Source organism: Hypanus sabinus, chromosome 1, assembly GCF_030144855.1.
Source record: "Hypanus sabinus isolate sHypSab1 chromosome 1, sHypSab1.hap1, whole genome shotgun sequence".
NCBI lineage: Eukaryota > Metazoa > Chordata > Chondrichthyes > Myliobatiformes > Dasyatidae > Hypanus > Hypanus sabinus.
This window is the reverse complement of record NC_082706.1, coordinates 137,602,248-137,620,893: the sequence shown is the minus strand read 5'-3', so window position 1 is coordinate 137,620,893 and position 18,646 is coordinate 137,602,248. Positions and strand designations below refer to the sequence as shown.

At 40.1% G+C, this 18,646-nt stretch overlaps 1 protein-coding gene across 1 annotated transcript in view; it reads right to left on the bottom strand.

Annotated features, from left to right (window-relative positions):
* stk3 (serine/threonine kinase 3 (STE20 homolog, yeast)) overlaps nt 1–3,554 on the bottom strand; it is a 455,037-nt gene extending 451,483 nt beyond the window's left edge. The window contains exon 1 of the mRNA XM_059976958.1: nt 3,401–3,554. Within this exon, the coding sequence (XP_059832941.1) occupies nt 3,401–3,423 (23 nt within the window). The 5' untranslated portion in view covers nt 3,424–3,554. The remainder of the gene's footprint in view (nt 1–3,400) is intronic.
* Between the last annotated feature and the right edge of the window lie 15,092 nt (nt 3,555–18,646).

The window sequence follows — 18,646 nt, the reverse complement described above, 5'->3', positions numbered from 1 at the left end:
TTTTCTAGTGTAATCTGTTTTGTCATATGCTTTTGTGATATCATTCTGGGGGAACATTGTCTCATTTTTTAACTGCATTGCATTTGTGGTTTCTAAATGACAATAAACTGAATCTGAATCTGAATCTGAAATCTGAAATCCTTCATCCAGAAGACCGTGGAGGCTCAGAGACCAAGTACAGATAGTTTTACTGTATTATGATAATTTTATTCCTCAGAAACATTGCATTGTAAAAAAAAAATCACAACATAAAGACAAATGTGTCAGTAGTACATAGGTGGAATAATCTCTTCTCGAGTTTCCTACTGGGTACAGATATCAATTATAATCAGCATTTCATTGACAAACTCTGCAATCTTCATCAGGAATGATCCCTGGACATGTCTAGTTCAGTGGTATTTATACCCCCACTGTAGTCAGTCCCTTCTGATGGTTAGTCCTCAACTAATCAGGTTTCTGCTCTCCCACCTTGTTTACAATCAAATTCCAGTTCTTACTTAGAGCGAGACCTTTGTCTTTGTTAAAATTTAAAACAAAGGTCTCACTCCAAGTAAGAACTGGAGTTCGATTTTAAACAAGGTTGGAAAGCAGAATCCTGATTGGATGAGGACTAACAAATCAGCAAGGACGTAATATACCACCGGACTAGACATGCCCAGGCATCATCCCTGATGAAGACCACAGAATTTGTCATTGAAACATTGGTTACAATCAATACATGCATTGGCTGGTAGCCCGAGAAACATTTATTCAATGTTCACGCCAGAAAAGCACTAGATCCTTTTTTTTAAAAGGAGAAAGGGGGGTCTAGGTTTAGAGTTTCAGATTTGTGGTAACAAAGTTAATTGTCCACGCAGCTTTTAAATAAACTCAAGAGATTCTGAGCAACTGGAAATCCTGAGCAACAAACACAAAATTCTGAAAAACTCAGTAGTCAGGCAGCATCCATGATGAGGATTTAGCAGGCCAAGACCCTTCATCAGGTCCTAAGAGCTGCCTGACCTGCTGAGACATTTTGAATGTTTAGAATAGGTGTTCGTTTTGTTAAATATTAAAGGACAAATGTTACATTGTATAATAAAATCTCCTTGCACAAATATCAATAGATACAATTATGTGTCAATTTCCATTGGCCTCCTGTGGTGAAACTAGTAGCCTGTTTCCTTAAAAGACAAGGGTATCTGATTACTGCAGGGAGGTTACAGTTTACATGGAAACAGCCTTTCATCCGCAATGCCCAGACTTATTTTTTCTTCCTGCTTTCTTTCCCCCACTCTTTCACTTGTCGATTTCAGCTTATGTGTTCCTCTCGTTCCCAAACAAAAATAAGTTACAACCAATTTGGTCCCCATAATACAAAGTGTTCCCTAATTAATTGTTTGCCTTATATTCAATTCATGTTATGGAAATATGCTTTCCAGCACAACCATCAGTATTTCAAAACAGAGGTAGGTTTATTTTGCAGGGAAGTGCTATTAAGTTAAGATCATAATCATATTGATAGAATGAGGATGAAAGACAATTCGGCCTTCTACGTCTATTATGTGTTTATATTCTAGAAAGAATGAGAGAAACCAACTGAGTTTCAGTTTTGTGTTTGAGTTAACAGAGGGCTTCACTAGCAGAGCTGAATCAGACAACTGCTATAGAGCTTGAAATAAATGGTTTCATTGATTGATAGCTACAAGATCGAAAGTACAACAATGTCAAACGTTACAAAGTAATACAGCAAGGAAACAGGTCTGTCGGTCTAACTCAGCCATATTAAGCTCATCACATTTGCTCACTTTTGGCCCATACCTTCAACTTTTTCTATCTATGTAGCTGTCCATCAAGTCTGGCATCAAAAAGCAAAAATCATGGATATTAGAACTCAAATAAAGATAGAAAATACCATAGTCCTGAAGCATAAGTGGAGAAAGTAACATTTAACATTTCAGGTCACTGGCCTTCCATTAGATTACTGATGAACAATCACTAACTTAGGCCATTGACTCTCTTCATGAATGCCACCTTCAGTACTGCCCGTGTTTTCTGTTTCTAAGTCTGCAATCAATCTGGTTCAGTTTGTGACAAATACCTGTGTAAAGGATTTGTGATCACTGTTTCCTTATCCAGTACTGAATGTCAGACCATTCAGAATGGCCAAAGAGGAATCATACTATTTATTACCTTCATCTGTACTTCAATAAGAGCCCACTCTTCTCCAACATATTGTATCTTTTATCATGGTTACTGACACCACTGTTCTGAGACAGGAGGTGGAGAAAAAAAACTTAAGAATAACACCGAATATTATTATCTTTACCCTTTAGAAGTTTATAAAAATTACAAGAGGTATTGATAGGTAGACAGTCAGAATATTTTCCCCAGGGTCGAAGTATCAAATGTTTGAAAACGTACATTTAAGGTGAAGGAGGCAGGAAGGAGCAACACATACAGAATACGAGAGGAACTCAGCAAAGTTGTACAGTATCAATGGAGGGGAATAAAGGTTTAAAGGAGATGCGGGTGCCTAGAACAAGATGGTGGTGGAAGCAGATGTGACAGTGACATTAAGAAACTGTTAAAACACACAAATATGCAGGGATGGAGTGATATGGATCATGTGCAAACAGAAAAGACTTAACTTAGCAAAAATTTGGAGTAACTGAGCAGATCAGGTAGCATCTATGGAAAAGAATAAACAGCTGACACTTCAGGCTAAGAAACCTCATCAGGACTGGAAAGGAAGGGGGAAGATACCAATAAGAAGGTTGGCTGAGGGAGTAGAGAACAAGCTAAAAGATGATAGGTGAAGCCAGGTGGGTTAGGGAGAGGGGTGCAGTAAGGAGCTGGAAGCTATTAGGTAGAAAAGGTAAAGGGCTGGAGATGAAGAAATCTAATAGGAAAGAAGAGTGGACTATGGGAGAAAGAGAAGGAGGAGGGTACCAAGGGGAGGTGGCATCTGCAGAATCTCGTGTTTTTAATTTGGCATCATGTTCAGCACAGACATGGTTAGCCAAATGGTCTGTTCCTAACCTGTGCTGTACAACATCACTTCTACTTAAATTAAGGACTATTTTTAAATGCTTCTATTTTAGCATTAACTGTGGTTATTTCTACGTATTTCAAATATTGATTTTGTCTAACTCAGCTTTGTTCAAAATAATGATCATTTATATTTGAATATTGCTTTTAAATTATGAGCGTTTTAAGCAATATTCAAATCAGAGGCTGGTCTCTATAACAATCGTGAAAAAAAAAGCCAGACGAAAATAAAGTGCAGAGCAAAAACAAAACCACAACTTGTCCGTGGTTGCCGGAATTCTAGGCAAGTTTTTCTTCCTACAAGCACCCGTCAGATGCCAGGGATCGCACCCTCTCCCCGCGCCTCCCAGCCAGAGGGTAAGGTCACTACCTTTTTGGCGCAGGCGGATCCATTGCAGCGATTTGAATCGGGCAAACGGTTGGACTCGGCCGTAACTACGGCCCCCGTTCAAACCCGCGTCCTCCCGGCACAGGGTCACTACCCGGGCCGGCCTGCCGGACGTCACCACGGCCAGCTGCGGCGGTGGCCGCCCACCTTCTACGCCATTGGCTCACCAGCTGCCTTTGCGCCACTTCTTTGGCTACGGCGGCCTGTCAATCAATTTAAACCCGGCAGGATCATCGTGATTGGGAATGTCAGACCGGAATGAAGGATTCTGGGATCAGATGACATGTTTATGGTTTATTTACAGTTTGGGGTTTGGAGAAAATGATGCAGGAATGTCTTTTGTGAGTGTGTCTTGTTAATCTAAGTCTCCAGCCTTAACAAGAAAAGAAACTCAATTACACAATGTCAAGGTGACCGAAGATTAGGTGACATATTCATCCTGGTTTGTTTGGGGTTTGGAGGAAATAATGCAGGAATGAATTGCGAACACGAGGAAATCTGCAGATGCTGAAAATTCAAACACACACACAAAATGCTGGTGGAATACCAGGAATGAATTGTGTGTTTTGTAACCAAAGTCTTACTAAAGCATTACTAAAAAGAAAAACGTGATTATATAAAGGGAAATAGGATCACCTCTACCCGATTGGATGATTTTGTCAACCTTTATTGCTGGGAATGATTTTTCAATAACTATTCAAACAACATTTCAAGAATTTTCTTTTAATACCATTGCTTTCCCTTTTCTCCCCAGGTCACAACACCATCCAGGATAGTTCTATTTTTAGAAGTCTCAAGCAAACTAGGAGTGTGTGGAAGGGCCCAACAAGCATAAGAGTCATGGAACTGCAGGAAATAATGGAACATCATAAGGGTCTGCATCTGTAGGAGAGATGTAGAAGATGTGATTGCAGGGAAAATGAACTTATGTGGTAATAAAACAGCAAAAACATGCAGTAGGTTGGTAACATTTTTACGGCACATTTTGACTCTTAACAGTGTTAGGAAAGCAGTTTCTAGATTGAGAAGTGGAAATAAAAGGAAAATATGAAGTTAGGGTTGAAGGCTAGAGAGAATTAAATTACAAAAAGGATTAAGTGACAAATAAAGAAATAATAATTTTATAGAGGATGTATTAATGGTTGAAGCTAAATCATTATTTGAAATTATCAAGGGCAAATGATGTGGATTCTGAAAATTTGAAATATACACAGAAAATTCAGGAAATGCTCATCCTCTGAGATTATTGAATTTTAAATTGATTCTGGGGGATGGTAACATGCTTGACCAGGAGGGGAGGGAAAATTGGGTGTAAATGTGAATTGGAAGATAAGATAGTTTGGAAGTGTATTCAGCATGGTAATGGAGAAAGACAGTGGAGCAAAGTCATATGCTGTAGATGAAGAAATCAAGTTCTGTCAAATAATGAATATTAAGTAGAGCATATAGCAGCAATCCAAATACTAGAGGTTCAAAAAATTGAAAACAATAGTCAGGAAGCTACGTCTTATCACTCCACATTGCATTGCAATGTGACAGCACACTGTCTTGTACTACCAAGATTACTTGTCATTTATTCTTCGGCCAACATACTATAAAGAAACAAATTCATACAGTCAAATACACGGTTAAATAAAGAGTTGACCTAGTTTCTGCTTTGGTATTGGCCCAGCTTCTCTTTGAAATGCCCATGACTAAAACATGGAACTAAGCTTCTACTCTAATTAAAACAAAAAAACCCGATCTCTCCCATTTCCTGCACATCTGCCCTCACCCCATCCGCCCGTCACCCCACTCAGGATAGGGTTCCCCTGGTCCTCACCTACCACCCCACCAGCCTCCAGGTCCAACGTATAATTCTCTGTAACTTCCGCCACCTCCAATGAGATCCCACTACGAAGCACATCTTACCCTACCCCCCTCTTTCTGCTTTTCGCAGGGATCGCTCTCTACGCAACTCCCTTGTCCACTTGTACCCCCCATCCCTTCCCACCAATCTCCCTCCTGGCACTTATCCTTGTAAGCGGAACAAGTGCTACACCTGCCCTTACACTTCCTCCCTCACCACCATTCAGGGCCCCAGACAGTCCTTCCAGGTGAGGCGACACTTCACCTGTGAGTCGGCTGGTGTGATATACTGCGTCCGGTGCTCCCGGTGTGGCCTTTTATATATTGGTGAGACCTGACGCAGTCTGGGAGACCATTTCGCTGAACACCTACACTCGGTCTGCCAGAGAAAGCAGGATCTCCCAGTGGCCACACATTTTAATTCCACGTCCCATTCCCATTCTAATATGTCTATCCATGGCCTCCTCTACTGTCAAAATGAATGCAAACTGAGGTTGGAGGAACAACACCTTATATACCGGCTGGGTAGCCTCCACCCTGGTGGCATGAACATTGACCTCTAACTTCCGTTAATGCCCCTCCTCTTCTTCTTACCCCATCCCTGACATATTTAGTTGTTTGCCTGTTCTCCATCTCCCTCTGGTGCTTCCTCCCTCCCCCTTTCTTTCACCCGAGTCCTCCCATCCCATGATCCTTTCCCTTCTCCAGCTCTGTATCACTTTAGCCAATCACCTTTCCAGCTCTTAGCTTCATCCCACCCCCTCCGGTCTTCTCCTATCATTTTGCATTTCCCCCTTCCCCCCACTACTTTCAAATTTCTTACTACCTTTCCTTTCAGTTAGTCCTGATGAAGGGTCTCGGCCCAAAACGTCAACAGTGCTTCTCCTTATAGATGCTGCCTGGCCTGCTGCGCTCCAACAGCATTTTGTGTGTGTTGTTAAAACAAAAACATTATGTTTCATGAGAGCAAAAAAGGCAGTTCTGTCAGGAATTAGATACATAATCAGATGCATGAAAGCTGTGGCAGAGCTTGCATGCTATTATTCCCATAAGGCAAAACCTAACAGCATAATTGGCAGTGATGCTTCACTTCCCATTGAGCTCCATGACATTTGTACACACTTTGAAAGAGAGAGTAACACTACTCCTGTGCAAATCCCTACAGCTCCTGGCAATTCTGTGATCTCTGTCTTGGAGTCCAATGTCAAAAATTCAGCGGTCCCAATTGTATACCTGGCCAGGTACTGAAAAACTGTACCAACCAACTGGCTGGAGTGTTCAAGCCAATCTTGATCTGCTCAGTCCTAAGTCTGAAGTTCCTACCTGCTTCAAAAGGCCAATCATGCCAACTCCCAGGAAGAGCAGAATGAGCTGCCTCAATGAATATCACTTGGTAGTACTCACATCTACCGTAATGAAGTGCTTTGAGAGGTTGTTTATGGCTAGAATGAACTCCTGCCTTAGCAAGGACCTGCACCCACTGCAATTCACTTACTGCCACATCAGGTCTAAGCTGGATGCATTATCACTTAGGAGCACCAGCACCAGACAACAGCAAAATATACATAAGGCTAATTTATCAATTACAGCTCAGTGTTCAATACTATCACCCCTCAGTATTAATCACCAAGCTTCTAAACGCAGGCCTTTGAATCAGGATCCTTGACTTCCTCGTTGAGAGGCAGATCAATAATAACATCTCTTCCTCGCTGACAATCAACACAGGCATACCTCAAGACTGGGTGCTTAACCCATTGCTCCACTCTCCTCATTCACGACTGTATGCCAAATGCTATCGATAAGTTCACTGATGACTCCTCTGTCAGGTCCAGGTCACACAGTACATTGGGCAGTTGAGTAGTGTCACAACAACAACCTTGCACTCAACATCAGTAAATATATCCTAGTTGTCAACATTCAGTAAGATCTATCCTGGGCCCAGCACAGTAAAGGAATCATGAAGAAGGCACACTAGCGGCTCTGTCTCATTAGGAGCTGGAGGAGATTTAAGATGGCATCAAAGACCCTTGCAAATTCCTATGGATGTACAATGTAGAGCATTCTGATTGTTTGCATCTCAGTCTGGTATGGACGCTCTGATGCACAGGATCATAAGAGGCTACAGAGGGTTGTAGACTCAGCTAGTTCCATCACAGGCACAACCTTCAAAGACATCTTCAAGAGACAGTGCCTCAGGAAGGCAGTATCCATCAATGAAGGCCCTCATCATCCATGTCATGCTCTCTTCTTATTACTAGCATCAGGGAGGAAGTACAGGAGGCTGAAGACCCACATTCAATGATTCATAAACAACTTCTTCCCCTCCACCATCAGATTTCTAACGGCTGTGTTATTGTCCATGAACACTACCTCATTATCCCCTTTTTGCATAATTTATTTATTTTGTAATTTATAGTGATTTTGTACCTTTGTATACAAAGCAACAAATTTTGTGTCATATGAAACAATGATAATGAATCCAATTCTGATTCAGCAATCTTACATTTATTATTGTTTTTGGGGCTGCTACACTTTCTAACATTATGAATCTAAAACTAATCAGGAGAAAAGCAAAGCAAACATTTAAGGAGATTTAACATGCAACAAAATATACCTCAGTATGGAGGAAAAACTTCAAAGGAAGGAATGAACCAACCATAGCTAAATATGGAAATTAAGGAGGGTATTAAGTTGAAAGAGAAAAGGCATAAAAAAGTTAAAGTAAATGGTAGACCTAAAGACCAGGATAAATTCATAATCCAAGATATTAAAGCAAGAGGAAATAAACTATGAGGGCAAAATAGCAAGGAAAGGGATGTTTACAAGAGATCATCTGAGAAAATAGGTCAAGCGATGACAGATGGAATTCAACTCAGACAAGTGGAAAGTGTTGTAATTTGGTAAGTCAAAGGAAGACAGGTTTACACAGTAAATGGCAAAGTCTTGGACAGCATTGTAGAACAGAGAGACTGAGTGGTACAAGTACGTATTTCCTTCAAAGTGGTGACATACAAAGAAGGCATATGGCCTGCTTACTTTCATCAAACAGGACACTGAGTATAAGGGTTAGGGCATCATGTTGCAGTTGTTTCACTCAATAGTGAGACTGCACCTGGTACATTGTGTACAGTTCTAGTAGGCATATGGTAGGAACAGTGTGATAAGCTAGAGAGAGTGCAGAAAAAAATGAAAAGGATGTTGATGGAACTGGAGGGCTGGATTTATGAAGAGAGGCCGGATAGACTGGAGCCATTTTTTCTGGAGTGAAGTAGGAAGAGGGGTGACCTTATGGCAATTTATAGAACCATAGGAAGGAGAGATAAGGTGAATGCCAGTCTTTTTCACAGGTTAGGAAAATCTAAAACTAGAGGGCAAAGGTTTAAAGTGAGATGTGAAAGACTTAATGAGGAATATTTGGAATGAGCTGCCAGAGGAAGGGGTAGAGGTGGGTATAATTACAACATTTTAAAGACTTACAAATAGATAAATGGATAGGAAAGATTTAAGAGGATATGGGTCAAATTCAGGCACATGGGACTAGCTCAGACAAGCAACTTGATCTACATGATTGAGTTGGGCTGAAGGTGTCCTTTCAAGACTGGGAGTCGGAAGAATTTTGGCGCTCAGAGGGATTTTAAGTCTTTGGAAATCCTTATTGCAGAAATTTGTGGGGGAAGAACCTTTGATTGTATTTAAAGGATAAGACAGATAATGAAAAGGACAATACAAGGAAAGTACAGGAACATGGAGCTGAGCAATGTGGGATGAGCTGAGATTCTACTAATGGTAGAGCAAGCTTGTGGGGACGAACGCTGTACTCTTTTATGGTCAAATTGTCTGAAGTTTTTAGACTATCTTGATATATTGTAAAATACAATGTATATATTTGTTCATTTTTGAAGGCAACCTTTGCAACAGAAGCTAATCTTTATGGTCCTATTTTCCTAAAGTATTTAATATTCTAGTAATGACTTAAGTTTACTTTTCCGTTTTTTTACATTCCTGTAAATTGTCTCCATCTTCCTCAATGTGAGAGGTGTTATTTTGTCCCACAATATACAAAAGAAAACCACATCTTTGAAAAATTAAAATAATACTATTTTTATTTCTTCATCAAAGTATGTAGGGATGATTCATAATTCTTACAATTCAGTCATTAAAATGCATGCAGAATAAGGGGGTACGTGAGACACAAAAATGTACTGAAAGTTGAGTGCAATCATCAAGTTGCATTAGGAACCTAAATGATGGAAGTCACTGATTGGGAAAATGAGCATATTTCTGGGACAGAGAAGATTCAGCAACTAACCCTCTATTTATAGTGCCTATAATATGCATCAAGAAAGATGTCTGTGAGTTGTGTTATGGCAGGACATCTCATTGTAGCTCTTTTAAAATTGCATGTTACTAAAGCTCTGTGGAAGATCTCCAAACGTGCTGCAATTCTTCAGGAGCAGAGGTGCAGAGGTTCATAACATTGCAAAATTAGACTGATGCAGTAGCAGATGCTACAGACATGATAGAGCTGGGGGTAAAAGAGATGGGAGAACTGTGTCTCTAATAGAGAGAACATCACAACAGTAGCTGGAGAGAATATTTCTGAGTTAATGTCCAGTAAGGCATAGAACATGCACAGCACAGTCCGGGCCATCAGGCCCAGGGTATGACAATCAGAATAAATCTACCACATGATCAAACTAATCCCCCTCCACACAGACCATAACTCTCTATTGTTCTAACATTCATGTGTCCATCTAAGAGTCTCTAAAATGTACCTTATGCACCAGCCTCTACCACCACACTGGCAGTGCATTCTAGACAGAGCTTGGTAGATATTGTTTACCATTCCTGGAAGCTAATCACAGTATTACTTTCATCTGATAATTCTCATTTTAAATATATATATTAAGAGAGAGAGAAATAACAGCTCATGAGAGATAAACAATTGTAGTAAAACTCCAATAATCCAATAAACTTCACTTGTTCAGAAATCGTGATGGTTTGACATCTGACTTGCTCATTTGTCTGGAATGTGATCTGGGTTTCAGAGGGCAAATGAGATGTGTGGATCAAACTTGGATCCAAAGTACAGCCAATCAGAGGTTAGAACTGTGGGCTGTGGGTTTGGCTCAGCCAGGCTTAAGGTCAGGAAAGTGTGCAGAATTGTGGCCAGGTTTGAAGTTGAACTGCTGTTTATTCCTTGCTCTCTTTAGACTCACAGGCTCACTGGAATTGGAATAGGTTTATTATTGTCACAGCTACAGTGAAAAGTATGTCTTGCATACTCTTCATATAGGCAGATCAATTCATTACACAGTGCATCACTAAGTGTGAGAGCTACAGAGAATGCGCTGTGCAGTCAAATAATGAAGTGCAAGATCATAAAGAGATAGACTGTGCAATACACCCTAGATGCTGGACTGATAAAGGGTCTCAGTCCAAAAGATTGACTGTTTATTCATTTCCCTAGATGCTGCCTGACCGGCTGGGTTCCTCCAGAATTTTGTGAACAAAATCACTGGACAATGGCACAGTAGTGTAGCAATCAGTGTTTCACTCTACAGCGATTACAGATCAGGGCTCAATCTGGCGCTGTCTGTAATGAGTTTGTAAATTATCACTATGACTTTGTGGGTTTCCAGCCACATTCCAAAAATGTACAGTTAAGATTAATGAGTTGTGGGCATGTTATGTTGCTGCCGGAAGTGTGCCACACTTGCCTGACACAATCCCCGTTTATTTGATTTGACGAAAACAACACATTTCACTATGTGTTTCAATGTTTCGATGTACATGTCACAAAAAAGCTAATCTTTATCTTTTTCAAATGTTTGAGATCAACAGTAAAGCAACAGAGTTTATCACTTCCCACACAAGCCAACAACCTCTGTGGTGAGAGCTGTACTACTTTTACCATATCACCTGGTGTCAGCTATCAGTTCTTGATTTCAGTGGAATTCACTTATAAAGTGCAACACACACACCCAACAGCTATATCACCTGTTTAGTATATCCACCCAACGATTATTTTTTTACTGTTATCTTAAATTGATATGATTTCTTCAGCACTGGCTCATTGAGGAAGGTTCAAGAGTCATAGAGTTCGGTGGCACAGAAACAAGCTCTGAGGCCTAACTCTTTCATGCCAGCCAATATGTTCATCTCAGATGGTCCCACTGGTATGCATTTGGCCCATGTCCCTCTTGGCCTTTCTTATCCATGTACCTGTCCAAATCTCTTTTTAGCATTTTAATTGTACCAGCCTCCACCACATCCTCTGTGTGAAAAAAAAATCCTCAAGACTTTTGAAAATTTTCCCCTATCACCTAAGTAATATGCCCTTTAGATTTGGGCTTCCTTGCCTGGGGAGAAAGCTACTCTTGTCATGACTTTATAAACCTCTGCAGGTCACTCCTCAACCTTGTTTGTTCCTGGGAAAAAAGTCCCAGCCTATCAAGCCTCCCCTTATAACGCAAGCACTCCAGTGCCAATAACATCCTAGTTCATTGCTGGTTAGCGAATCGGATTCATTTGCCTAGTGAAACTCCCTGGTTTTCTTGGCTGCAAAAGTCCAGGGAAGACACTCTCCAGTCCCGCCAGCCCCGTGTGATTGAGACGGCTCTCCCTCCCCAAACCCCAGTTTGTGTGGATGCTGTGTAATTTGCTACCCTGTTACAATTCAGTACCACAAAATAACTGACAGTACACTGCAGTCAATTAAAGGAATTATATTCATGAATCTTAACTTGACTAGAGGGTTAGTAAAGAAAAACAAAAAGAAAGGAGCCCATTTTAATTAAGCAGTCAAATGTGCACAAGTTGGAGCTCATCTTGAACTTCTCTGTCACTCACGCACTGGGCTCTTCGTCAGCATGAAAGCACAAGTCACCTTCCGAACGTCGCTCGCAATCCACCTTGAACAAATGGGCCTCCCACCGGGTCGTATCCTACGACTGGTTCTTCCTGGTGTCTTCCCTTTTCATCTCCCAGCGAACCAAAGACTCAAGCCCAACCTTAATGTCCCTCACTTAAAAAAAAACCACCCCCCAGTTCTGTCATTCTAATTGGATGGCACACATTCCTCATCATCCCTTATCTTCAACAAAACCCAGACAGGCTGAAAGCAGAACCGACTGCTCTTACAGAACTGCTAGATGAAATACCTACAGCATAACAGTAAAGATGTGAACCAGGGTATTACACTTTACTTCTATTAACGTAATTTACCACTGAAACCTCATACTATATTTTTCACCCATTATTTTTTTCTTTCCTTTGTCTTGATTGAACCATAAAACTGAGGGGATTTTTGATCTTTTAGACAAATAGTATATCACAGCCCATCCAGTCCATGCCGACATCTTTTGCCTAGTCCCCTCTACCTTCACCAAGACCATATTCTTTCAAAACCCTGTCTTCCATTAACCTTTCTAAACTTCTCTTAAATTTGAACCCACATCTACCACATCCATTGGCAGCTCATTCCACTCTTACACCACCCTCTGAATGAAGAAATTTTCCCTCAGATTCCCCTTGAATATTTCACCTTTCACCTTAATCCTTTGACCTCTAGTTCTAGTCTTACCCAACCTGAGGTGGAAAAAGCCTACTTGGTAAAAGCAAGTGGTAAAATCTATTTAAGTGATTTCTATTTCAGATTTTCCTCAACTGAGTTTTAGGAAATTGAGAAGTTATAAACCTGCTGTACTTGTCTTTGTCACAAGTTTTGAAGTTCCATTGAATGAAATTCACAAACAGCCAGGTATTTTCAACACTGCAATGAACTGCTGGAGGAACTGAGTCAGTCAGGTAGCATCTGTGGAGGGAAAGTTTCTGTCAACATCTGAGGTCGAAACTTTCATTTGGACTCAGCTGATCAGGTCTCGAACCAAGATGATGACTGTCCATTTCCTGCTACAGAAGCAGGTTAACCTGCTGAGTTCTTCCAGCTGCTTGTTTTTTTTTGCTCCAGATTCCAGCATTTGCAATCTCTTACATCCCCATTTTTTATACTGACAGGTATTGTTGTAAGAAGGAAAACACTTTTAAAAAGTGCTTCCCTCACTCTAGGACATATCAATTTGTTCAGCAGATATGAAGCACATTTAAAGATATTTATTGTTGGAATGAAGAAAATGCAACAGCAAATTTAAACAAAGCAAACTCCCACTAAGGGCAATGCCATAAAATAACCTCCTAAAAGACATCAGGAGAATCATCGATGTATAGAATCCAGGAATTGTTGTGGTGCTATAAGCCCACTGTGTCTAGTAGGGCACCCTCATCAGTGCAATCATCCGATCAGCCTGTTAAGTTACTTTCTCTCACATGACCATCAAACATGCTTTTGAACACTCTGATTGATGCTCTTTCCACAACTCCACAACACTGAATTTCATGTCTTTACTATCCACTGGCAATATTTTCTATCATTGTCTCCTTTTATCTCCAGTCACAACTGCAATCCATATCTATAGTCACCTGAGCCAGTGATGTTGGGATCAGCTCCCCCCAACTCCCTTATCAAAACTGGTCATAATTTTATATCCTCATTCAAATCTTTTAAAGACAAATACAAACTTTCTTCCTTTAAATAGTGCCTCTTACTCTGCCTGCGACGCATGTTTATTCATTTTACACATGACACAGTGGTATACAGTATTTCTTTAAAAGCTCTGACAAAAGCATGGATGCATCAACTTTGTGCACTATGTTGGTATGATGGAATGAATAAGTTCCAAGGATGACTGAAAATGCCACTTCTCATAATGCATAAATAGATGTTCCCTATTAGAAGTAAAGAATGTCCTGAAGAAGGGTCTTGACCCAAAACATCGACTGTTTACTCTTTTTCATGTGTACATCCTGACCTGCCCAGTTCCTCCAGCACTTTATGTGTGTTGCCAGCATTTGATCCAAGACATTTTGGAAAGTTTTTTTCAAGCTTGAAGAAAATAAGTTTACCCTTCATTTGAAGATTGTGATTTTATCTATTGGTGAATGTAACTAACTGGCCAAGGAGCATTATATTTTTAAGTACTTCAACCATAGTAAAATAAGGTAAAGCAGCAGGTTTCTTTCCCTGAAGAACTTTAGTGAATCCAATAATTTCTGAAAGACTGTCCAATAGTTTTGATCCATTACAGATCCTACAGTGGCCATAAGCCCTTGTTATTATGATATTGGACAAGCAAGAAGGATATGCCACCAATAATGCATTCTTTACTGAAGACAGTTAACAATAAAATAACAGCGATGGCTGGTACAGCTTTGTATCATAAAGTATGCCCTTGATACACCTTGTTCTTACAGGTACATTCACAATTATATATACAAATAGTTGATTTATGTCATCAGCCAAATTAAAATTCCTCTTTTGACATGGTGGGATTTAACCTCTGGTCCCTAGATCATTAGTTTAGGCTTCTAGAATCTAATTCAGTAAGTTAATAAATTGTGTATAGAGATTGTAGCCAATTTCCATTGACAAATTTTGCTTAATGTAATATCCTCTACAAACAGAGGAGTTTGTTTTGATTTATGAATTATGTTGGAACATTTGGGTTAATTCTTTTGTCTAGCTTAGCACCATGCAGATGTTTCTGTAAGAAGAACGGGTCCCCAGTCTTAATAAATAGTCCAATGTAGTGAGGAATGAAATTCATCCGTTTTCCATTTGTCCTGGGCCTTTTTATATTGACTGTGATAATTTTCCTTCACACTTCATATATACTGTAAGTAGGAACATAAGTCCCCAACTTGGCTATGGAGCCAGATATGTGATTATTTAAAGGTTTCTGGAATCATCTCTTCAACATGGCATTCTTTATATTGTGGGACGTGCTATCATCATTTACAAATTAATGCAGCATGCGGTTTGGATAGAACAGCTTTGCAAAAATGCATCAATTATTTGGATACATCATAAATTTACTGAAGCATATCTTACAAGAATGCTCTTCCACTGAATAGTGTGGATTTACACTAATATTAAGTACCTTAAAGTGTAAAAATGTCCATTGTATCACAGTTTAACAAAATATTCTGTTCAGCTTCTGAAGAAAGCCAATATTCCAAAGTTAAAATGGGACACACAGTTCACTCTGAATTTTAATCCATCTGCCTCCAATAATTGACTGAACCAAATGTCAACATGTTTATGACATCTGGTTATTTTTCATCCTGCAACTAAGTAAGTTGAAACTCATGTTTATGTTAAAAGTCTAACTTTTCATCTGGAAAAAATGGACAAAAATTTAACCATCAACTGAACAACTGAATGACTCAAGCCTAACTGTATCTTATACAACTTCAATTTAACATCCCATTGCCTGAACTCAATACTTTGATTTATGAAGGCCAATATGACAAAGCTTCCTTTACGACCCTATCTACCACTTTCAATAAATTATGAACCTGTATACACAGGTACCTTTTTGTTCCACAACACACCTCAATGCCCTACATTCACTGTGTAAGACTATCCTGGTTTGTCCTACGTAAGTACAGAAAGCAACAAATTCTGGACTGAAAGTTTTGTATTTTAATGCACACAGCATAAGAAATAAAATGGACGATTTTGAAATTCAGCTACAGATTGGCCATCTCTGAAATTTGGCTAAAGGATGGCTGCCATTGGGAACTGAACATCCAAGGATATATGGTATATCGGAAAGATAGGTTAGTAGGCAGAGGGGGTGTTGTGGCCCTGTGTATAAGAAATAATATTAAATTATTAGAAAGGGATAACATAGGATTGGAAGGTGTAGGGTCTCTACGGGTTGTGTTAAGAAATGGAAAGAGTAAAAGGACCGTAATGGCAGTTGTATACAGGCCTCCAAACAGCAGCTGGGATGTGGATTACAAATTACAGCAGGAGATAGAAAAAGCATGTCAGAAGGACAATGCCATTATAATCATTGGGGATTTTAACATGAAAGTAGATTGGGAAAACCAAGCCAGTATTGTACCTCAAGAGAGTGAATTTGTAGAATATCTAAAGGATGGCTTTTTAGAACAGCTTGTTGTTAAACCCACTAGGGGATCGCCTGTGCTGGATTGGGCATTGTACAATGATCCGGAGGTGATAAGAGAGGTTAAGGGTAAAGAACCCTTAGGGAACAGTGATCACAATATGATCGAGTTCACTGTGAAACTTGAAAAAGAGAAGCTAAATTCCAATGTGTCTGTATTTTAGTGGAATAAAGGAAGTTACAATGGCTTGAGAGGGAAATTGGCCACAGTTGACTGGAAAAGGACTCTAGCAGGAAGGACAGCAAAGCAGCAATGGCTGGAGTTTCTGCGAAAAATTCTGAGAAAAATTCAAGACAGATATATTCCAAATACAAAGAAATTTTTGAATATAAGAAAGACACTACCGTGGCTGACAAGTGAAGTCAGAGCCAAAGTAAAAGCAAAAGAGAGGACATACAAGGAAGCCAAAACTAGGGGGAAGATAGAGGATTGGGAAGCTTTTAAAACCTTGCAGAAAAGAACTAAGAAGGTCATTAGGAAGGAAAAGATGAATTATGGAAGGAAGCTGGTGACTAATATCAAAGAAGATACTAAAAGCTTTTTTAAGCATATAAAGGATAAAAGAGAATTGAGGGTAGATATAGGACCAATAGAAAATGATGCTGGAGATATTGTAATGAGAGGCACAGAGATGGCAGAGGAACCGAATGCATATTTTGCATCAGTCTTCACAGTGGAAGACATTTGCAGTATACTGGGCATTCAAGAGTATCAGGGAAGTGAAGTATGTGCAGTGAAAATTACAACTGAGAAGGTGCTCAGGAAGCTTAATGGTCCGAGGGTGGATAAGTCTCCTGGACCTGATGGAATGCACCCTCTGGTTCTGGAGAGATCGCGGAGGCATTAACAATGATCTTTCAAGAATCAATAGATTCTGGCATTGTGCCAGGTGACTGGAAAATTGCAAATGTTACTCTGCTATGTAAGAAGGGTGGGAGACAGCAAAAAGGAAACTATAGACCTGTTAGCCTGACATCAGTGGTTGGGAAGTTATTCGAATCAATTGTTAGGGATGAGATTATGGAGTACCTGGAGACATATGACAAGATAGGCCTAAGCCAGCATGGTTTTCTGAAAGGAAAATTCTGCCTGACAAACCTGTAATTTTTTGAAGAAATTACAAGCAGGGTAGATATAGGAGATGCAGTAGATGTGGTGTACTTGGATTTTCAGAAGGCCTTTGACAAGTGTCACACACAAGGTTGCTTAGCAAGATCACCCCGAGGGTGATACAGCGTGGTTCTTGACTTCTCAACTCCAAGCATGCCCAGTAATTCATGTATGAGCCGACTCTCAAGATCCCTTCCCTGATCACTATGTTTCCTTCTTGGGAGGTCATAATTAACAAAATACTTCTCTCTTAGGACCTAGGCAACTGTGGATGCTCTCCGACCCTTTGTGAGGAAAGCTTCAGCATATCTGGTATAGTGATCAGTGATGACCACTATAAGGAGATCTTACAGAAACATATAAAATTATGAAAAAGATAGATAAGATAGAGGCAGGAAAGTTGTTTCCATTGATAGGTGAGACTAGAACTAGAGGACATAGCCTCAAGAATTGGGGGAGTAGATTTAGGACGGAAATGAGGAGGAACTGCTTTTGCCAGAGAGAGATGAATCTGTGGAATTCTCTGCCTAATGAAGCAGTGGAGGTTATCTCAGTAAATATATTTAAGACAAGGTTGGATAGATTTTTGCATAGTAGGGGAATTAAGGGTTATGGGGAGAAGGCAGGTAGGTAGAGATAGGTCCATGGCCAGATCAGCTATGATCTTATTGAATGGCAGAACAGGTTTGATGGGCCAGATGGCCTACTCCTGCTCCTCTTTCTTATGTTCTTATGACCAAGACATTTGTAGCGTTGCTTGAATCAAGCTCTATCACGAGGAAATCCATAAGCATTAAATCAAGTGGTCCTGTACTCTGTAAGCGAGATAAGGGAACAACTCTCGTAGGCAGCGTCCTCCTCTGAATTCATCAGCTGCATGACTTACAGTATTCTTCAGGTTTTATTCAGGGCCAATAGAACCAATATCAGACTAATCCATAGGTCCTGTCAAACCCCAAATGACCTGAATCATCAATAAGTGACTTCAGTACAATCCTCCAGTACTTCTCAGGCAAAACTAATTGGAAACACAGAGGTCTGTCTAGAGGAGACGTGACCCTGTATATCTCATTTATCCCATTCCCTCATTAGTAGGGGTATGGTAGGGTGTTTTGTCTTCTCAACTTGGACCATATCTTCTTTCTGCTGGAATGTGTGCCTAATCCTCATCATAAACTCTGTCCGCTGTGCCAAAAACATTTTCTAATGCTTGCATGTGGTCCACGGACGTAACCA